The sequence below is a fragment of the Poecile atricapillus genome, chromosome 25, assembly GCF_030490865.1.
Source record: "Poecile atricapillus isolate bPoeAtr1 chromosome 25, bPoeAtr1.hap1, whole genome shotgun sequence".
NCBI lineage: Eukaryota > Metazoa > Chordata > Aves > Passeriformes > Paridae > Poecile > Poecile atricapillus.
Genome location: NC_081273.1, coordinates 6911489 through 6927052, shown reverse-complemented (window position 1 = coordinate 6927052; position 15564 = coordinate 6911489). Strand labels below are relative to the sequence as shown.

The 15564-nt window shown below is 44.3% G+C and overlaps 1 protein-coding gene across 2 annotated transcripts in view; it reads right to left on the bottom strand.

Annotated features, from left to right (window-relative positions):
- Nucleotides 1-15564, bottom strand: part of KMT2A (lysine methyltransferase 2A) — a 40016-nt gene that overhangs the window by 23726 nt on the left and 726 nt on the right. For both annotated transcript variants that reach the window (XM_058857271.1, XM_058857272.1), the window contains exons 2-9: nt 10188-10257; nt 6500-9162; nt 5042-5219; nt 4436-4670; nt 3364-3428; nt 2479-2850; nt 1787-1860; nt 777-905 (exon numbers count right to left, since the gene is read on the bottom strand). In XM_058857271.1, the coding sequence (XP_058713254.1) occupies nt 777-905; nt 1787-1860; nt 2479-2850; nt 3364-3428; nt 4436-4670; nt 5042-5219; nt 6500-9162; nt 10188-10257 (3786 nt within the window). The remainder of the gene's footprint in view (nt 1-776; nt 906-1786; nt 1861-2478; nt 2851-3363; nt 3429-4435; nt 4671-5041; nt 5220-6499; nt 9163-10187; nt 10258-15564) is intronic.

Genomic DNA, 15564 nt, shown 5'->3' with positions numbered 1-15564 from the left:
CTCAGTTCTGGGCCTGTGATTAAGACGCCTCAAACTGAAATAATTTCAACATCTACCTCAGTCTACTTTACAGTGTATTCTGGGAGAGTCACAGCTCGGCGCTGTTCCTGCTGAGAGCACTCAATGGCATGCTAGAGCCTTCCTTCTAGGGAAAGCAAATCTAAGGAACAGGACAAGGCTTTTCACAATTGCACAAGTATTACTAGAAGTGAAATTTCAAAAGAATTATACTTTATTAAAGCTCCATAGTTGTATAAAACACTTATGAGATCTCACTATGATCTCCAGTATCAACATTTATAGATGGACTGAAAAATTATTAGGAAAATATTTTATTATTATTTCAACACTGTTGTTCAAAAATGTACATGATTTATCATTAAAACCCCAGATATACCCCAAACGTTGTGAATTACAAGTTACTAACATTTTCCCCAAATCTTGTTGGCTCAAGTTGTGGTAAGGTTTTAAAGTTCCATCTTAATGGAATAATTCTTCATAAACCTCAAATTCTTGCTCATCCTCACACATTGACAGTTAAGGTTTTAAAGCTTTAAGTGTCTCTTCATCCAGTACTCTAATTATAAGAAAAAAAAGGCATAACAAGCTTTTAAAAATCAACCAAGTGACTTGTCATGAGGCTCCTGTTTTGCAGCTTCCTCTGAAAGGTACCAGACACACAAACTCAGCAGTTACTGCCAGCACTTTCAGGGGACTCTAGTTCCAGTGTTTAGAGCCAGGGGACATTCAAATACTTAAAACATTTTGTCCTCTACCTTGAAATCCACCCGGATTCTGTGGACTCCATCTGTAGGTGGCTTTTGCTTGGAACTGCTGCCGTTAGTCAGAGTGCTGAGCAAGTTCAGTGTGCTGCTCTCTGGCTTGCTTAGAGGAGGGGGCTTTTCCTGGTCAAGCAAAGGAGCCTGCATTAATCCCAACTCTGGATGTTAGAACTCAACCAGCAGTTCCATCCAATATTATAAATAATTCACAGACAAACCCCCAAAACACCACAAAATTAATGAGTGTTACAAAGCTGCAGGGAAGTGACCATTCTACAAACCATTCCCTAAGAGCATTCCATATGCAATTACAGTCCTAATTCCATGTACTCTACCATTGTTCTTTCATCAAAGCATGGGCTGGCATTTGGATGCAGTGGGGCAACTCTAGGTATAAACAGTATCTATTTACTTCTCCCTCAGGTTTACATTATGTCACCCTGAAAATTAAGCCTTCTGATAATGTTCATAGTTTTAGTTACTTTCCCATGAAAGTCCTGTAAACATAAGTTGTTTATCACATTCCTTCTAAGAAATGTCTTTTGATGGACATTTCTCATGACCAGTGTGCTTGGGAAGCTGGTAACTTAATTATCCAATCCCTGGTCATTGTCGAGAATCTGGAGTCAGAGAATAAAGTCACGGGTTTTTGTTCTGACACTGAGAATGGTCGTGTGAATCATTTTGTGTCCTTTAGTGACAACATAAGACAATTTTTTTTTTCCATGATCAAGCTATTTCTGACAAAGGTAGCTGCATTTTTTATGGAAAAGCTAGCCTCCAACCCTCCAACACACAAATCTTAGATATCAAAGTAACATCTGAACTGAATCTTAGGCATAGGCCACAGTTTTTGCTACCCATATAGTGCCATGAGGGAAAACCTAACACTGTTAAGAACTGAATAAAAAAATCTGCAGAGGCTTAAGCAATATGGTTCTACTTCCTAGACAGAAGTTCCAGGTGCTTGAAATTTTACTGACTATATAAAAAACAGTATTCACCTTTTCTTTTGGTTTCTGTTTCACAGGGAAAGTTGGACGGGGAGCAATTTTTTTCTGTTTGCTTTGTTCTGTGCCTAGGAAGGGGGGGAAAAATTATGAGTATTTCAAGAAACTAACAGCCACCTGTAGAGAAGAAAAGGGAAAAATATCAGCTGGGTAATGTGCGATGAGGTTTAGACTAGAACTTTTCCACCCTCTTCTGTGGCTGCGCCTCCCCAGCTATGAGCAGTTTCTTTGAAGCAACACTAGAAGAAGAGTTTGCTCTGCTCACAATCTGGAGCATTGTGGGTGCAAAGCCACAGAAATCCCAGAGCTGCCTGGCTGGTGACTGTTCACACTGCTCTGCACTAAATACAATAGTGGACTACACTTCTGTAGTAAAAGATTACATCCTTCTGGTTTCACATTCAGAATGGGAAGTTGACAGACTTAACAATACTGCAAATACACTTCAAGACTGCCACAAAACTATATGACTCAAGAGTCCCAACCAGGATAGCCGTCTTTCACCCTGCCCTAACACACACTGTGGCTCAATAAAAAGGAAGCCAGCTCTAAGCAAAATTTCCAAAATAATCTCATGAGATTTCAACACACCATAAAGCATTCATCAGATTTAAAATGCACCAGCTTTTAGCAATATTGTTACTTAACATGACTCAAACATATCGAGGATAAATAGTCCCATTTACCTATTTCTGGCTGGGGAGTCTGCTTTTTCTTGGGCTCAGAAGTGCTAAGTTTAGGTGCTTCTTTTTTCAAAGGTCCTGAGCTTGATGGCTGAGAAGGAGGGAGTTGGACTGGCTGGGAAATCTGCTTGCCAGTCTTTCTGGTACCAGATGCAGGGACCTGTTTGGGCTCTGACACAGGAACGGAGGAATTCCCATCCTCATGCTTTTCCTCAACAGGCTTACGGGCAGGCTCATTGCTCTTCTTCCCAGAATTGTCTTCTCTTGGTACAACAGCCTGAGGAGTTTGTTTCTGTCCAGAGTCCAACTGGTTTTTTCCAGAATGGCTTTCTTTTTTCTCATTTGTCTTGGATTTCTTCTCTTTCTTTTTTGCAGCTAAGAAAAAAAAGCATAGATAAAGCAACACAAACAAAATGGTGTGACTTACAATTACTTGCTGCTCTTTTGAAACAAGGATACACACACTTTGATTCAGAACTTTGTCATTCTGTCATACGAAAGAAAAAACTGTACTCAGAAAATAAATTTGGCTTGTACTTCAATCCATGTTCTCTCACACCTTGGGCCCCTATTTGCAACAGCAAGAAGCAACACCCTCCTGCAGTAACACAGATTCAGAGCTGAGAGCAGACTTTGTGAGGAAGGAAAAGGAAGGAAACAAGCCAGTCCAGTCAGCACTAGTACAGTTCTGAGAGACACTGGCGTGTCCAATGTCTGTCAGTACTCACATCTCTCCTGCCCCTTGCACCTGCCACCAACAGTGCAGGTAGGTTGGCTGCCAGCAGAATAACCTTTATAAGCTTAGTGTAGCTAAAACAACAGCACACAGAGCAAAACCTATGAAAACTTCTCTCTTGTCCTATACTGAAGGCAAGTCTTTTAGCCTACCTTTAGCTTGCTTCTGGAGATAAGCTTTTGAAGGCATCCACTGTAGATTCTGACATTTCCTCATTCTAAAAAAAAAAAAAAGAGAATATGTCATGATATCAGAACAAAGATGCAGGCATTAAGAGGGCAGTCTGTGAACACTCAGCCTCAAAAACTGAAAATAACATTATTAATACACACGTTACTTTTGTTCAGACAAAACCAAGTACTCTTGGAGTGGGACTGGATTAGGTGACCAAGCCTTTTGCTAACTTTATTCCCAATCTGTCTTATGCTTGGCATATAATGTTTTCTGTAGACTGGGCCAGGCTTTGTTTCTGCCTCCATTCTTGTAGCAGGGCTCATGGCTCTGGCTCATGCTCATGGCTCAAAGCCTGGGCAAAGCTGCTGAGTTTCAGACTCCTTCCAGTCTGCAGAGTGTTCTCACACAGCAATTCTCATAGCAAGGCTTTATAAGTAGCTCTTATACCACAACAATCTACTGGTGCCACTTTAGCTGCTGCCTTTTCAGACAGTTTATCTAGTCTGGTAAAATAATGCAGCAATTTAAAAAAGAAAAAGGTTCAGTCTAAGTGATATGTATGAAAAATGACAGAAGAAATCATGGAAGAGTGGTATTTCCTAATGATATCCAGAGACACCTTTGACATATGAAGTGTATATAAGCTAAATAAACACCAGCTTGAAAACATAAGCTCTCCACAAATGCAATTTGGGAGAATAAGAGATAAATATTTATGTGCATATTGCCTTCCTTGCAAAATCTTGTACTGCCTAACAAAAGCCACAGAACTTACACTGAAGAATCCTCAATACTCTGCCACTTCCATCAAACTGAGGAGAATAAACTAGAAGTGAACTCCAGAGAAAGAGCTCATAACTACTGCACCTTGAACTGTGGTCCTGACTCTCAAACTGTTTACAGTCCCTTCCTTTGATCAAGCCTCAGCCCAGGTCAAGCTCAGTCCAAGCCCATGACACAGGGTAAATCTGCTATTCCTGGCCCAGAGTGTGGGTACACTTATCCCACTCAGAGCAGGGATTAGCTCAACAGCTTCTCAGACACACTTACTTGCAGCACTGCTTCTTTATATTGCGCCCACCAAATTTGGGTTTGTCTAGACAGTTAGTGCAGACACCACAGTCCTCTGGAACCTGGCAGCCCGAACACTGCCCGCAGCGCCTGGAGCGCCGGCCCTTCTTCACTGGAGGTTCTTGCTGTGCCTTGTTTCTGGTGACCGGCTTAACAGGCTTGATAGGTGGAGCAAGGGGTTCAGCCTCTTCTGAGCCAGCTATCGATGACTTATCTACCAAAAGAACATTTCTAATGTGAATTTTCTGATGTCAAAAAAGTTTCAGGAGTGTCTAATTTAGCTCATGAAGCCTAAGTTCATGTGCAGAGCCACACAAATGTATGTGATTGCATGGATGCACAAGTGTACACGTGTATATGCACACATGTCCTTGGGCAGAACACAGGTTTGGTGCAGAAGACACATATTTAACACCATTCCTAATAGCTTAAAGGATTAACCCTGTTTGAGTGTCACTGTAACAGAGAGCCCAGAGCTCTTTAACATACTTTCCCTTGTTAATCACTTGAAGTCCTCATTTTAAGCAGTCAACAGAAGCTGACTTTGTATGGACCCACGAATGAAAACTAGAAATCCTAACTCACCATCATTCCCCATGGAAGACAGTATCTTCTCCCGCTCTTCCCACGGTAAGGCACTCAGAGTGGGCATGTCATCAGGAAACACTGCTCGCTTGCGGCCCAGCGCAACAGCTGCTCTCCTGCAAACATGTTTTATTCGTGGTCCTCGGACTGACGTTTCTGATGAATCACTCTCTTGCCCCTACATTTCAGAACATGAGAGCAGATAGTATTCCTAAGAAAGTTACCAAAATGAGGCTGAGAAACACATAATAGAGATTTCTAAGCAAATTATATCTTAGCTTGCAGTTTGTAAGAATCGGGATAAAAACAGACTCGGCCTGATAAGCCTCAGTTACCCAAGAAAGGATAAATGCAAGAGAACAAGAGTTTTGACTCAACTGGAATTACAAGGTAAGTCGCCGTCCACTACTGGAAAGCCTACTTGCTCATGAAGCCGTATTATCAAGGTGCTGACATTAAAAAAAGTCAGAGTCCACTAAAATTGGAGCAGTGCTTGGTGCTGACTGATCCAGCAGAAGCCAGTAGTAGATGAGGCTGTTTGAGAACTTTGCAGCTGCTCATGTTTCAGATGAGGGGCTCGGGTTTACTAGGGCTAAACAAATGGAGCACTTTAGTGCAATTTTCCATGTTTTGGTAAGATTCTGGAATATCTTCCACTGAAAAAACTATCCCAAATAAACAGCTGTGAGAATCTGGGCTTCTGCTATATCAGGCCTGTCATACAGATGCATGGGCATCTTAATTTCAGAGACAAACAGCTGAAGGCTTCTCTACTTGAAATATGTACTAGTGATTTTGAACTAGTGATCGATGCTGTTACGAAGAGTAAAAGTTTAAATAAAAACTATTCCCTGAAAATGTGTCTCACCTCCTTTTCTGGCAGGTAAAGAGGACTGCAGAAAAGGATGGTTTTGGGGTGGGGAAGAGGGAAAAGAGGAAAGTGGTAGGAAGCAGTTCCCCAAATGAGATGCAAAATTCCAATGGATCTTCCTCCCTCCTATAAGTGAGAGATCACTGCATAAAGTTAAAAACTAGAAAGATCAAGAAACAACTTTCCTTCAGAAGCCAAGTTTACACTCCAGGTGGGCCCCCAAGAAACCTCAAGGCCAAGACAGACACTACAATTTGCTGGAACCACACTTTTCAGAGCAAGCACTACTCTAGATAATTGCTTTCCTTAGATTTATTCAGAGAAACCCAATAAGCAGCTATGCTGTACTGGTCTCCAAAGTGCATGCAGCTCCCCTCTGAGCTGACTACACAGCAGCTCCCTCTTCCCCTCAGCTTCTGCCCAGGGCTTCTTGTTTTTGGGTCGTTTGCCATCTGTTGCACTAACAGCTGCTTAGCTTGGCACATTAATTCTTCACGCTTAGTATACAAAAGCTACTCATGACTTTCAGGACAAGTTCAAAGTAAGATGCATTCTAGCAAAAAAACCCAGCTTGGAAAAAGGAATACCTGTGCTTTTGGCTGATCTGCTTGTTTGAGGGACTTGCTCTTCTCAATCTTGTACAGCTGAGCTTTTGCCTTTTTCAGAAGACTGGCTACCCTCTTGTCAGTCATTGGCAGTTTGTCTGCTTGAGCCAACATAGAACTGATGGAGGAAGCAGAATGTTTAACAGTGCTTGATGAAGGAGCAGAAAGACGCAGAGCTTTTTCCTTCTCCAAAGACGGGACAGTGGGGCTGAGTTCCAGGTCTGATTTGTCCAGCCCCCCTCTACCTTTCTTGGATGTTTTGGTTTTGACAGTTGTATCTACCAGAGCAGCAGTGGAAGCATCTGCTGTGGGATCTACTGCTGTAGACTTCTTCCGCCCTGCAGTTTTTTTGGCAGACGATGATGCTGCAGTGTCTTCGCTGACTTTTTCTTTGGGCATTTTACCTACAGGAAACAAAGCAGTGCTACTCTGTATTTCTGACCCTTTTCTCCTTTTCTCTTTCCTTGACTCCCGTTTGTTCTCCTTTTCTCTCTCTCTGTCTTTCTCTCTGCCCTTGTCCTTCTCCAGGCCTTTGTCAGCTTCTTTATCTTTGGAGAGTTCTTCTGCTGCTCTGTCCTTGTTTTTGCCTCTCTCTGTCTGGGGACTTGATGTGAACCAGGGGAAGAGAGGAGTAGGGCTACCAGATGAGAAAGGTTCTGCTGGAGCATTCGTCTGCTTCCTTGGTCTCTGGCTTCTTTCTGCTGATTCCCCAGACTGTGATAGGGAATGGGAGGGAAAAGTGAAAGTTGAATTTAAGGCACTAGTGGCAAGAGAACTAACTGAAATACTAGTTAATGAGGAAGAGACAGAAGACTGTGGGGTGAGAGTTGTCAGGTCAGAGGTACTAAGCCTTCCGCTCCTCGTCCTCATGGAGTGCGAAGGAGATCTGGGTTCTGATCGGATGGGGCTGAATGCTTTCCTCTTCCGTCTCCGAGAGGACGTGCTGGTGGCAGAGGTCCCTGTAGTGGCGCGACCAACTGAAGAGGGCAAAGTTACAGACTCGAAGATCCGGGAGTGGGCCTCACTTGGTGTGAATCGTGGCGCTCGCAGCAGAGGACTCCTCTTGTGCATATCAAACCTGGCTCCAGAGTGAAGTGAAAAGAGACGTGTGGGTGCTGTCGCACCTGGTGTTGAGAAGCCAGATGCAAAGCCAACGTCCTCTGGTGTTAGTGGCGGGGGTCTGAAGTTATCAAATATCGGTTTGCGAATAAGACCCTCTTTGGCATACTTTGCTGATGAGAAGTACTGTGGCTCTGACCTAGAATGTTTCAGGGAGGTCCACCTAAATGTTGGCTCTCGCAGAATTGACTTTCGTTTCTCTTGCATTGGCGCAGCAGAAGCAGGAAGAAAGGGTGAGGCTAACGGTATGGTTGGAGGCATAAGCCAAGGGGTATGGTCTGAGATGCTTGAAGCAGGCTGCAGCGGTGGCGGGGGAGTGAGCAAAGGGGGAGGAGGAGAGGAGGAAGACTGCTGCTGTGGCACACTTGGTAAGGCTGACAGCTTTTTTGCAGTCCTCTGGCCAAAACTTCTTTCTGTTATCGAAAACCTTCTATTTCTCCTATCACTGTTATCATTTTCAGGGGACTGAGAAACAGGCAGGGGAGTGTGAACTTCTGGAGTATTGCTTCGCTCCTCAGAAAGCATCTGCATCTCCTCAGAAGCCTGGGAGTCTGTAGATGTATCCACGCTGGGGCTGCTGGACCGTGAGGAATCTGAAGACATCTGAGAGGAATGCTGAGAAGCAGCACTGGACTTTTCACTGGAGCCACAAGATGTAGTGCTGAACCTGCTGTTTGGTGTGGATTCTAGTCTGGATATTTTAATAGGAGGATCGTAGTCTTCATCCTCAATAAACCGTTTGGGTGTTTTGATAATCCGTGAAGAGATTGCACTCACAACCGGCATGATGAACTGCCGAATATTTTTGAGCTGGGTTCTCCCCTTCCTGCCCTGCAGTTTGGCTGCTTCTTTCTCAATCTTTTTTTGTGCTCCCTTTTTAGCCCTCTGCAAGAGTTGCTTAGCAATTGCAGCATCTGTCCTTTTGGTGGAAGGTATAATCCTAACAGGTTTAATCCTGCGTGGACTCTGTCTGACAGCAGCCTTATCTTCCTTTGTGAGAGGCGGTGTGCCATCCTTTTCTTTGCGAATCCTCTGGGGCTTCTCCAGCTGTGAGTTTATGACTAAAGTTGAGGAAGTCTTTAAACGTTCAGAGGACGGTGGCCTGCCTCTCCTGCGCACAATCTGAACACTCTTCCTCCCAATCTGAAGTTTTGCTCCAGGTTTAAATTTCGATTTCAGCGGGGAGAGCTTACTAGTTCTTAATTTCTTGATTTTAGTTGCTTGCTGAAATGTAGTGGATGGTGATCTTTTTATTTTTTTCAGACTCTCTTTTTCTTCTTTGCTGCCCTTCTGAATGTCCGATGTGTCCTTCTCCTGTGACAATTTGAACTTCACACTTGGAAGTGTTGGAGGTCTTCCTCGTCTTTTTTCCCCACTCTTTGATTCTTTCTTCTTTACTTTCTCCATGGATGTGGTTTCAGACTTGCTTGAAGGGGAACACACTGATGACGAGTCTGACAGTACAGCTGAACTTCGGTCAGAACTGCTCCGGGGCCTCCCACGAGGTTTCCGTGGACTAGATTTAACTGAGAGGGAAGTAGAGAATGCAGGGAACATATTAAATTTCTCCAAGTATGGGATAACCCTAACCCAGCTCACACAAGTATTTACTCAGTATCAGTCATGCTGCCCATACATTGCCAAAACATTTCAGATAATCAACAAATAAAAATAGTTTTATCACTGCATGTAGAGAGTATCTTCCCAACACACCTCTTTTCCCACATAAAATACCACATAGATAACTTGTTTAAAAATGCAAGCTAGTCTTTTCCCAACAATTACATATGCAATTGCACAAGACCAGTACCAGCTTCACGCTGGGAGGGAGCAATAATTCTCAAAGGCACATGCCACCTTTTGAACACATTTTGGTGGGTTTTTTTTAAGCAGATCATAGCCAGTTGAAAAAAAAAACCAATCCTTTCTGAGTGCGATCCATCTGCACTGCTAAGGGAGAGGTCAAGAGAGCAAGAACAACCTACATGAGGCCGATACAAGACAATTTACTAAAAACTGGTTTTAGCTTTGAAGCACAGTTAAAACTCTGCACTGACTTGGAGCCATCAAGCACAATACTTGATTACCCATCTTGACCAATGCATTTCACTGCACCCTCACCAAGCCCAGCTATTTCAGTTCTGGGTCTTCCCTTGTACCACCACAGTTTGCTGTTGAAGCCAAGCTGAGCAGATGATTATGATGGAAGAGTAGAGTGTTCTGGTGAGAGTATTTATTGACAACACAGGCAGTAAGGAGTCTACTGAAAGATACTGAAATAGTCAAACCAGTTTCAGACCCTTACACTTTAAATAGCTGCCTCTGACATGAGGTTTCAAATAGTGGTTTCATCAGTATAATGTCTTTATTAAAAGTCTCCCTGTTCCTTTACAGATCAGTCATAGAGAATCCAGAATTAACTGCACTGAATCTAAAGGCTGGTGTGGTTTCTATGGTGGATGAGATTTGGTGGAACAAACAGGAGAGGCACAGCAAAACCATCCCAAAAGAAAACAGAAAGTCAATACCCAATCCTGTAACTTGAACTTACCTGTGGGGGACCTGGTGGGACTTCGTACTTTGACTTCTTCATCTGAACCAAAACCTAAAAACTGTTCATCCTGCAACGAGAAGAGGTTGGAAGTTTGAGGACATGGATATTAATGTTGAAATGAACTCCCCTGTGATTGAAGCACAAAAGGATTCTAGAGGATTTTCTTTCTCTAAAAAAGATACTGGCATTTGTTCTTCTAACAAAGAATTGCTAAAAAGGAAATACAATGTTTATATACACATACACAGCAACTACAGTTTATACCTATGGAACAATCAAAAAGAGTTACAGGAAAACAAAGGACAAATATATACTGAAACAAGCCCTTAATGCATAAAATCTGCTGCTCATATCAAACAACAAAGCTTTCCTCCTGTAAGCTACTATTCAAACCACCCTAAAGACACACTCCAGCAAAATAAGTGTTTGCATGTAATTCTAGTATAAATGTGGCCCAACTTCCTGCAAACTTATGTAAATCCTCTCTTTTTAATTCCCTTCAGACTTGCTCTTAAGGAGAGATGAAAACCTGACCTCTGCTGTGAAACTCTTCCCCCTGAAAGAGGCATGAGGTTAAAGGCTTGCTGTCCACATTGAGGCAGGTCAGGAGTCTGCAGGTGTCAATCCAATTCATCTGGCACCCAAATGTGTGGGTGACATCTTATTGTTTATGTCATTCCATCTTTCCTAATCCATTTTCACCTCAAGTATTTAGTTGGCCAGTCTTAACTTCCCTATGAACTTTGGAAACAGAGATGCACTTGTTGTTTTTCCTTTCAAAGCACTGTGCAATGTGGCCGCTAAGTTTTAAGAAAGGGCAGGCACTGCAAGAACAGTATCCTGCAAGTGAAAAGGGACAAAACTGTGAAAGAAGGTGAACTCCACAAAGAAGTAACACCATTTATTTGTGTTTTGCCTCTTCCTTCTTACATGGAATTCCTACTTCATCTACTTACAGGGAAGATCAGAAAGAGCATCTCGGCTAGTGACATCATAGTCTGATAGATGGAAAGGAGCAACACTTCAGACCAAAGTATTTCTCAAAACTTTCTGCCTGGTTTGTGTCTGATGAGCCCCATCTAACAGTTGAGTAAACAACTCAAACACAGTATGCTCTGACCAGGCTGACATCCAGGTTCTCAATGCAGATTGAGAACTGGCTCTGGCCAGTTAAATATAACACGTACCACTTTGGGCTGCAGTTAACTGCTGTAAGCCATCACCAGCACATACACCTGCTGGAGCAGGGGATGGCCCTGCTACTCCTCACATCCCTGCTGCCTCTCTGCTCCTCGCACTTGCAGCAGAGATAACAAGAAAACCAGAAAAAGTAATGATAAAGCAACATGAAAGAAATAAAATTATGCCAGAAGACACTGCTTCTGCCTGAGACACCTTGCATCACACAGAACCCCTGAAGGCTGTTCCCAGAAAGGGGGAAGCTACTGCTTCTGAACTTCAGTCCTGCTGCAGTGCAACCGGAGCAAGAGCAGCTGCGGGAGCGCCCAGCTGCCCGCTCCTCGGCTCAAGGACCTGCCTGCACTCCAGAGCACGTGGGCTACAGCAGGATGTAAACATCGCTGTGCAGTGCAGCACTGCCTTGGTGGGCGTGGGCACGGAAAGGGTGCCCAGCCCTGACAGAGGGAGAAGCTGTCAGCGGAAACAGATGTGGGCTGAAACCCAGAGAAGGCATAGAGAAATAAGGGGTACCTAAGAACAGTCAGGTTTAGAAATGCTAAGGGATCAGCTGCTCACCCTGTGTGATTTCCTGACTTGCACTGGCCTCCAAGCTCCAGTGGCTGCTACAGAGCTTTTCTTCATTTTGTTATTCTGGGTCCTAAAGTCATCATTATTTTATCTCTGGCTGCTAAATCAGTACTTGCCATATTTTTGACAATCACCTGTCAATCCACGATTAGAACTTGCATTATTTTCAAACTGAGCTCTGTTATCTTACTTCTCCAATGGGATACATTAATAATGGCTTTGGCCCAATACGCTGGGAATGATCATTTTTTCCACTCCTTACCAAGCAGTCACCAGAACCGTCTACAGCAAAGAGGCTCCTTCCACAAAACAATCACTTTCGCTTCATTTACAACCACAAGTAGTATGACCAATATGTCACTTGTGTGACATACATATTGTTTGCGTTCAGTGACATTCCTGAGTGTACTGGTGACCTCAGAATGGTCACTATCACTACCAGAGAAGGCAGCCCTGTGACCTATCAGAGAAGATCAAGAAAACCACTAAGTATCACTCAGCATTTGCCAGACTAAACCATTCAGTTGACCATCACATGCCAAAATGCAGCTTTGAGGCAAACTAGGCAGGAACAGCCTCCCTCCAGTTTTTCAGAAATGTCATGACATTTGGATGGAGAGTGATTAAAAACCATAAAGATTTTTAACATGACCTAATTTACCTGAAAAAGATTAATGCAATGCAAAAAAAGGCCACTCAAGACTATAAATTAAAAGGTGAGGGAGGGCTTGCCTCGTGCCAGACATGAAGACTAACCAAGCAGGCATGGGACGATCTCTCTGTGTGCAGCAGAGCTTCCACGTACATTTCCCATTCAAATATTACAGTGTCCCAACTGGGTTCAACCTCAGAGTTGTGTGCAGATGAAGAATGGCTTTTCCTGAAGTAACCCAGCTACTAAAGAACAGAGAAGTTGCAAGTAAATGTCTATCACAATGCTCTTGAGCAGTATTACTTTTCAAATAATTTCCAGTTAAAGATCTCAGAGGAAAATCCACCTTCAAAGGAGAAACTATCCTGCAGGCACTAACTGATGTTCTGATCTCTGTCTGAGCAATAGCAGTATTAAACCATACCACTATGGATGTGTTCAGTTGCATGGGGCTCTCAACAGCAATAAACCAGCAATGCAGCTGCTCCAATCAGCACCTGAAAAACTTTATTTTACAGTAGAGTCACCTGCCCAGTGCTGTACTTCCCACTCCCCATCTTGGGTTTGGCCCCAGTTAGCACCTCACTTTCTTGGAAAGGAATAAGCTATTTTTAGAAGCTCATTCAAATGCCTGCTTAGTGACTGAAGCACAACATCTACCAGACTCCTCTGCTTTCAGCAGAGTAAACACCCTTGGAGGTTGGCAGGTAGTAACCCTGAGACAAACACTGGGTGTTGGGAGCAGAGCAGAGTCCACTGGGAGTTCAGGGAGTTGTTTCCCAAACCATTACTTGTGATGCAACTTCAATAATAAACAGCTGAGCACTTGGGGTGACCATTATGCACCAACTCAGGATGAGGGGACATGAGTCCTTCCACTGTATAATTCAACAAAAGCTTTGACCAGGAGCAACACAAAGACTTTACCAGGGCTTCACCTCAGAGCAGCACTGACCTACAGAGAATGTCTTGAGATCACAGAACAGCTCCTGGCCTGGTCACCTCCACATGACAACCCCCAAATTACACCGCTGCAGCTGTACCCTCAGGCATCACTCATGGCAATACAATGGTGATTAGGGCTGCAGCTTCCAGAGTCCAGTTTTTTTTAGAATTAGAAAGAATATATTTACTCTTATTACTTATATTACATACTCTTTATGGGGCAGAGGCTCAGCGTGGGTCTGTTACAGCTGTGTTACTGGGCATACAGATCTGCTTTGCCAGAGTCCTGGTTCCAACCTGGATGAGAAATTCTGATTTATGCTTTCCAATCTGAATACAGAGGAATGCTTATTAGAACACCTGAAATACTCTCATTCTAGTCACAACAAGCCTTCAATAATATCACTTCCAAGAAAGATGGTCAGTCAAACCACTACCTAGAAATATACAGCTTGCAGATGGTGAGAGAAAAGCTCCAGAGTTGCTGTATGAATGCATTAAAAAAATCTTTGGTGGTGGTAAACTCATCTTTCATTCCTAAATGTATACTCTTAAAGAAACAGTACTAAAGTCAAACTATGCTCTGTAGCTCAGCTTGGGGGGAACAGCTAACCCCACTCTGGGAATTTTGTGGCATCCCTGAGAAGCGATGAACCACTGACTTGAGGAGTTACCCGCTTCCTCCAACACAGTGCTATGAAACCTGCAGTTCAGCACCTGGGTGCCAATACAGAAATGCATGGCAAAGCACTCTTGCAATGACATCTTAGGAAAAAAAAAACAGAAGAAAAGAAACAAAGCAACTTGCCTCCCCCAACATGAAAAACCTCCTGGGTTATCAACTCTGTGGTCAGCTTGGTTAGCCAGATCTCAGTCACTTCTATCCCTGAACTACCACTAGTGAGATATTAACTGCTTCCTAGAGTGCTCCATGAATTCCATCAAGCCACATCTGCTGCAAACAACAACAAAGACAAGCATCCCAAAGTGCAGCCCCTGAGAAGGTGGTGTTAATGAGAGCATTGCGACTCACACCCTAAAGTCTGCACAGGTGAGGGTAGGAGTGTCCCCAGGCTCACCTCTGTACATGCAAACACAGCCCCATTCCTCCAGGACTGAGGCCCACGGGAGCTGCCACTCTACAGGCAAGAAATTCCTCCAGCTCAGCCATGAGAGAAGAGCTCCACTTCATGGCATCCGATAGAAAATGCCAAAACCAGGCCAGAAAGACACAAGAAAACTGTATTTTCATGTGTGTTTTGATGCACTCTGCTACGGCCAGTGACGGGAAAGGAAAAGCACTGCTCTTTCTAGATAGAAAATAAAAAGATACGTTCACCCAGCCTACAGCTGACAACCTGCCTGGAGAAGAGGAGACAGAACTGGCCCTTCAAAAATCAGTAAAGCCCTCCTGATACAAAACACCTGGGGAATTCTCTTGCCGGTGTAAGGATGCCGCTAAGGAGCGATGCAAAACAACTGGGGGAAAAGAACGCTGCAGCTCGTAGTAACACACCCCCATCATGTCTTCCCTGTTCTGTCAATAGGTGGGTTGTTGTCGCACTCCCACTCCGGCTGCCTTAGAAAGGCTTAAAAAAAAAAAAAAAAATGAAGGGAAGAAGAAGAGGAACTCAAAAAAAGGGTAAAAAAATAAAAAAGAAAAAAAGGAGCGCCAGCGCTCCGAGTACCGGGAACGGCCCCTCGCAACGGGCCCGCTGCCCCAACCTCCGCTTGGGGCATCCACAGCGGCGAAAGGGAGGAAGAGGAGGAGGAGAAGGGGGAGGGCCGGTGCGCGACACCCACCGCCGGGCCCGCAGGAGGGGCCGGCAGCCCAGCCCTCTCGAGCCCCCGCGCCCGGGGGAGGACGCGTCACCCCGCCGAGCATCCTCGGCAGCGGGGCGCACCGGGAGGCCCCCGGCCCCATCCATCCTACCTCGCTCCCGGCGGCGGGGTGTGCGCAGCGCATCCCGCCCCGCCGCGGGCGCGGCGGGAGGCGGATAATGGAGGCGG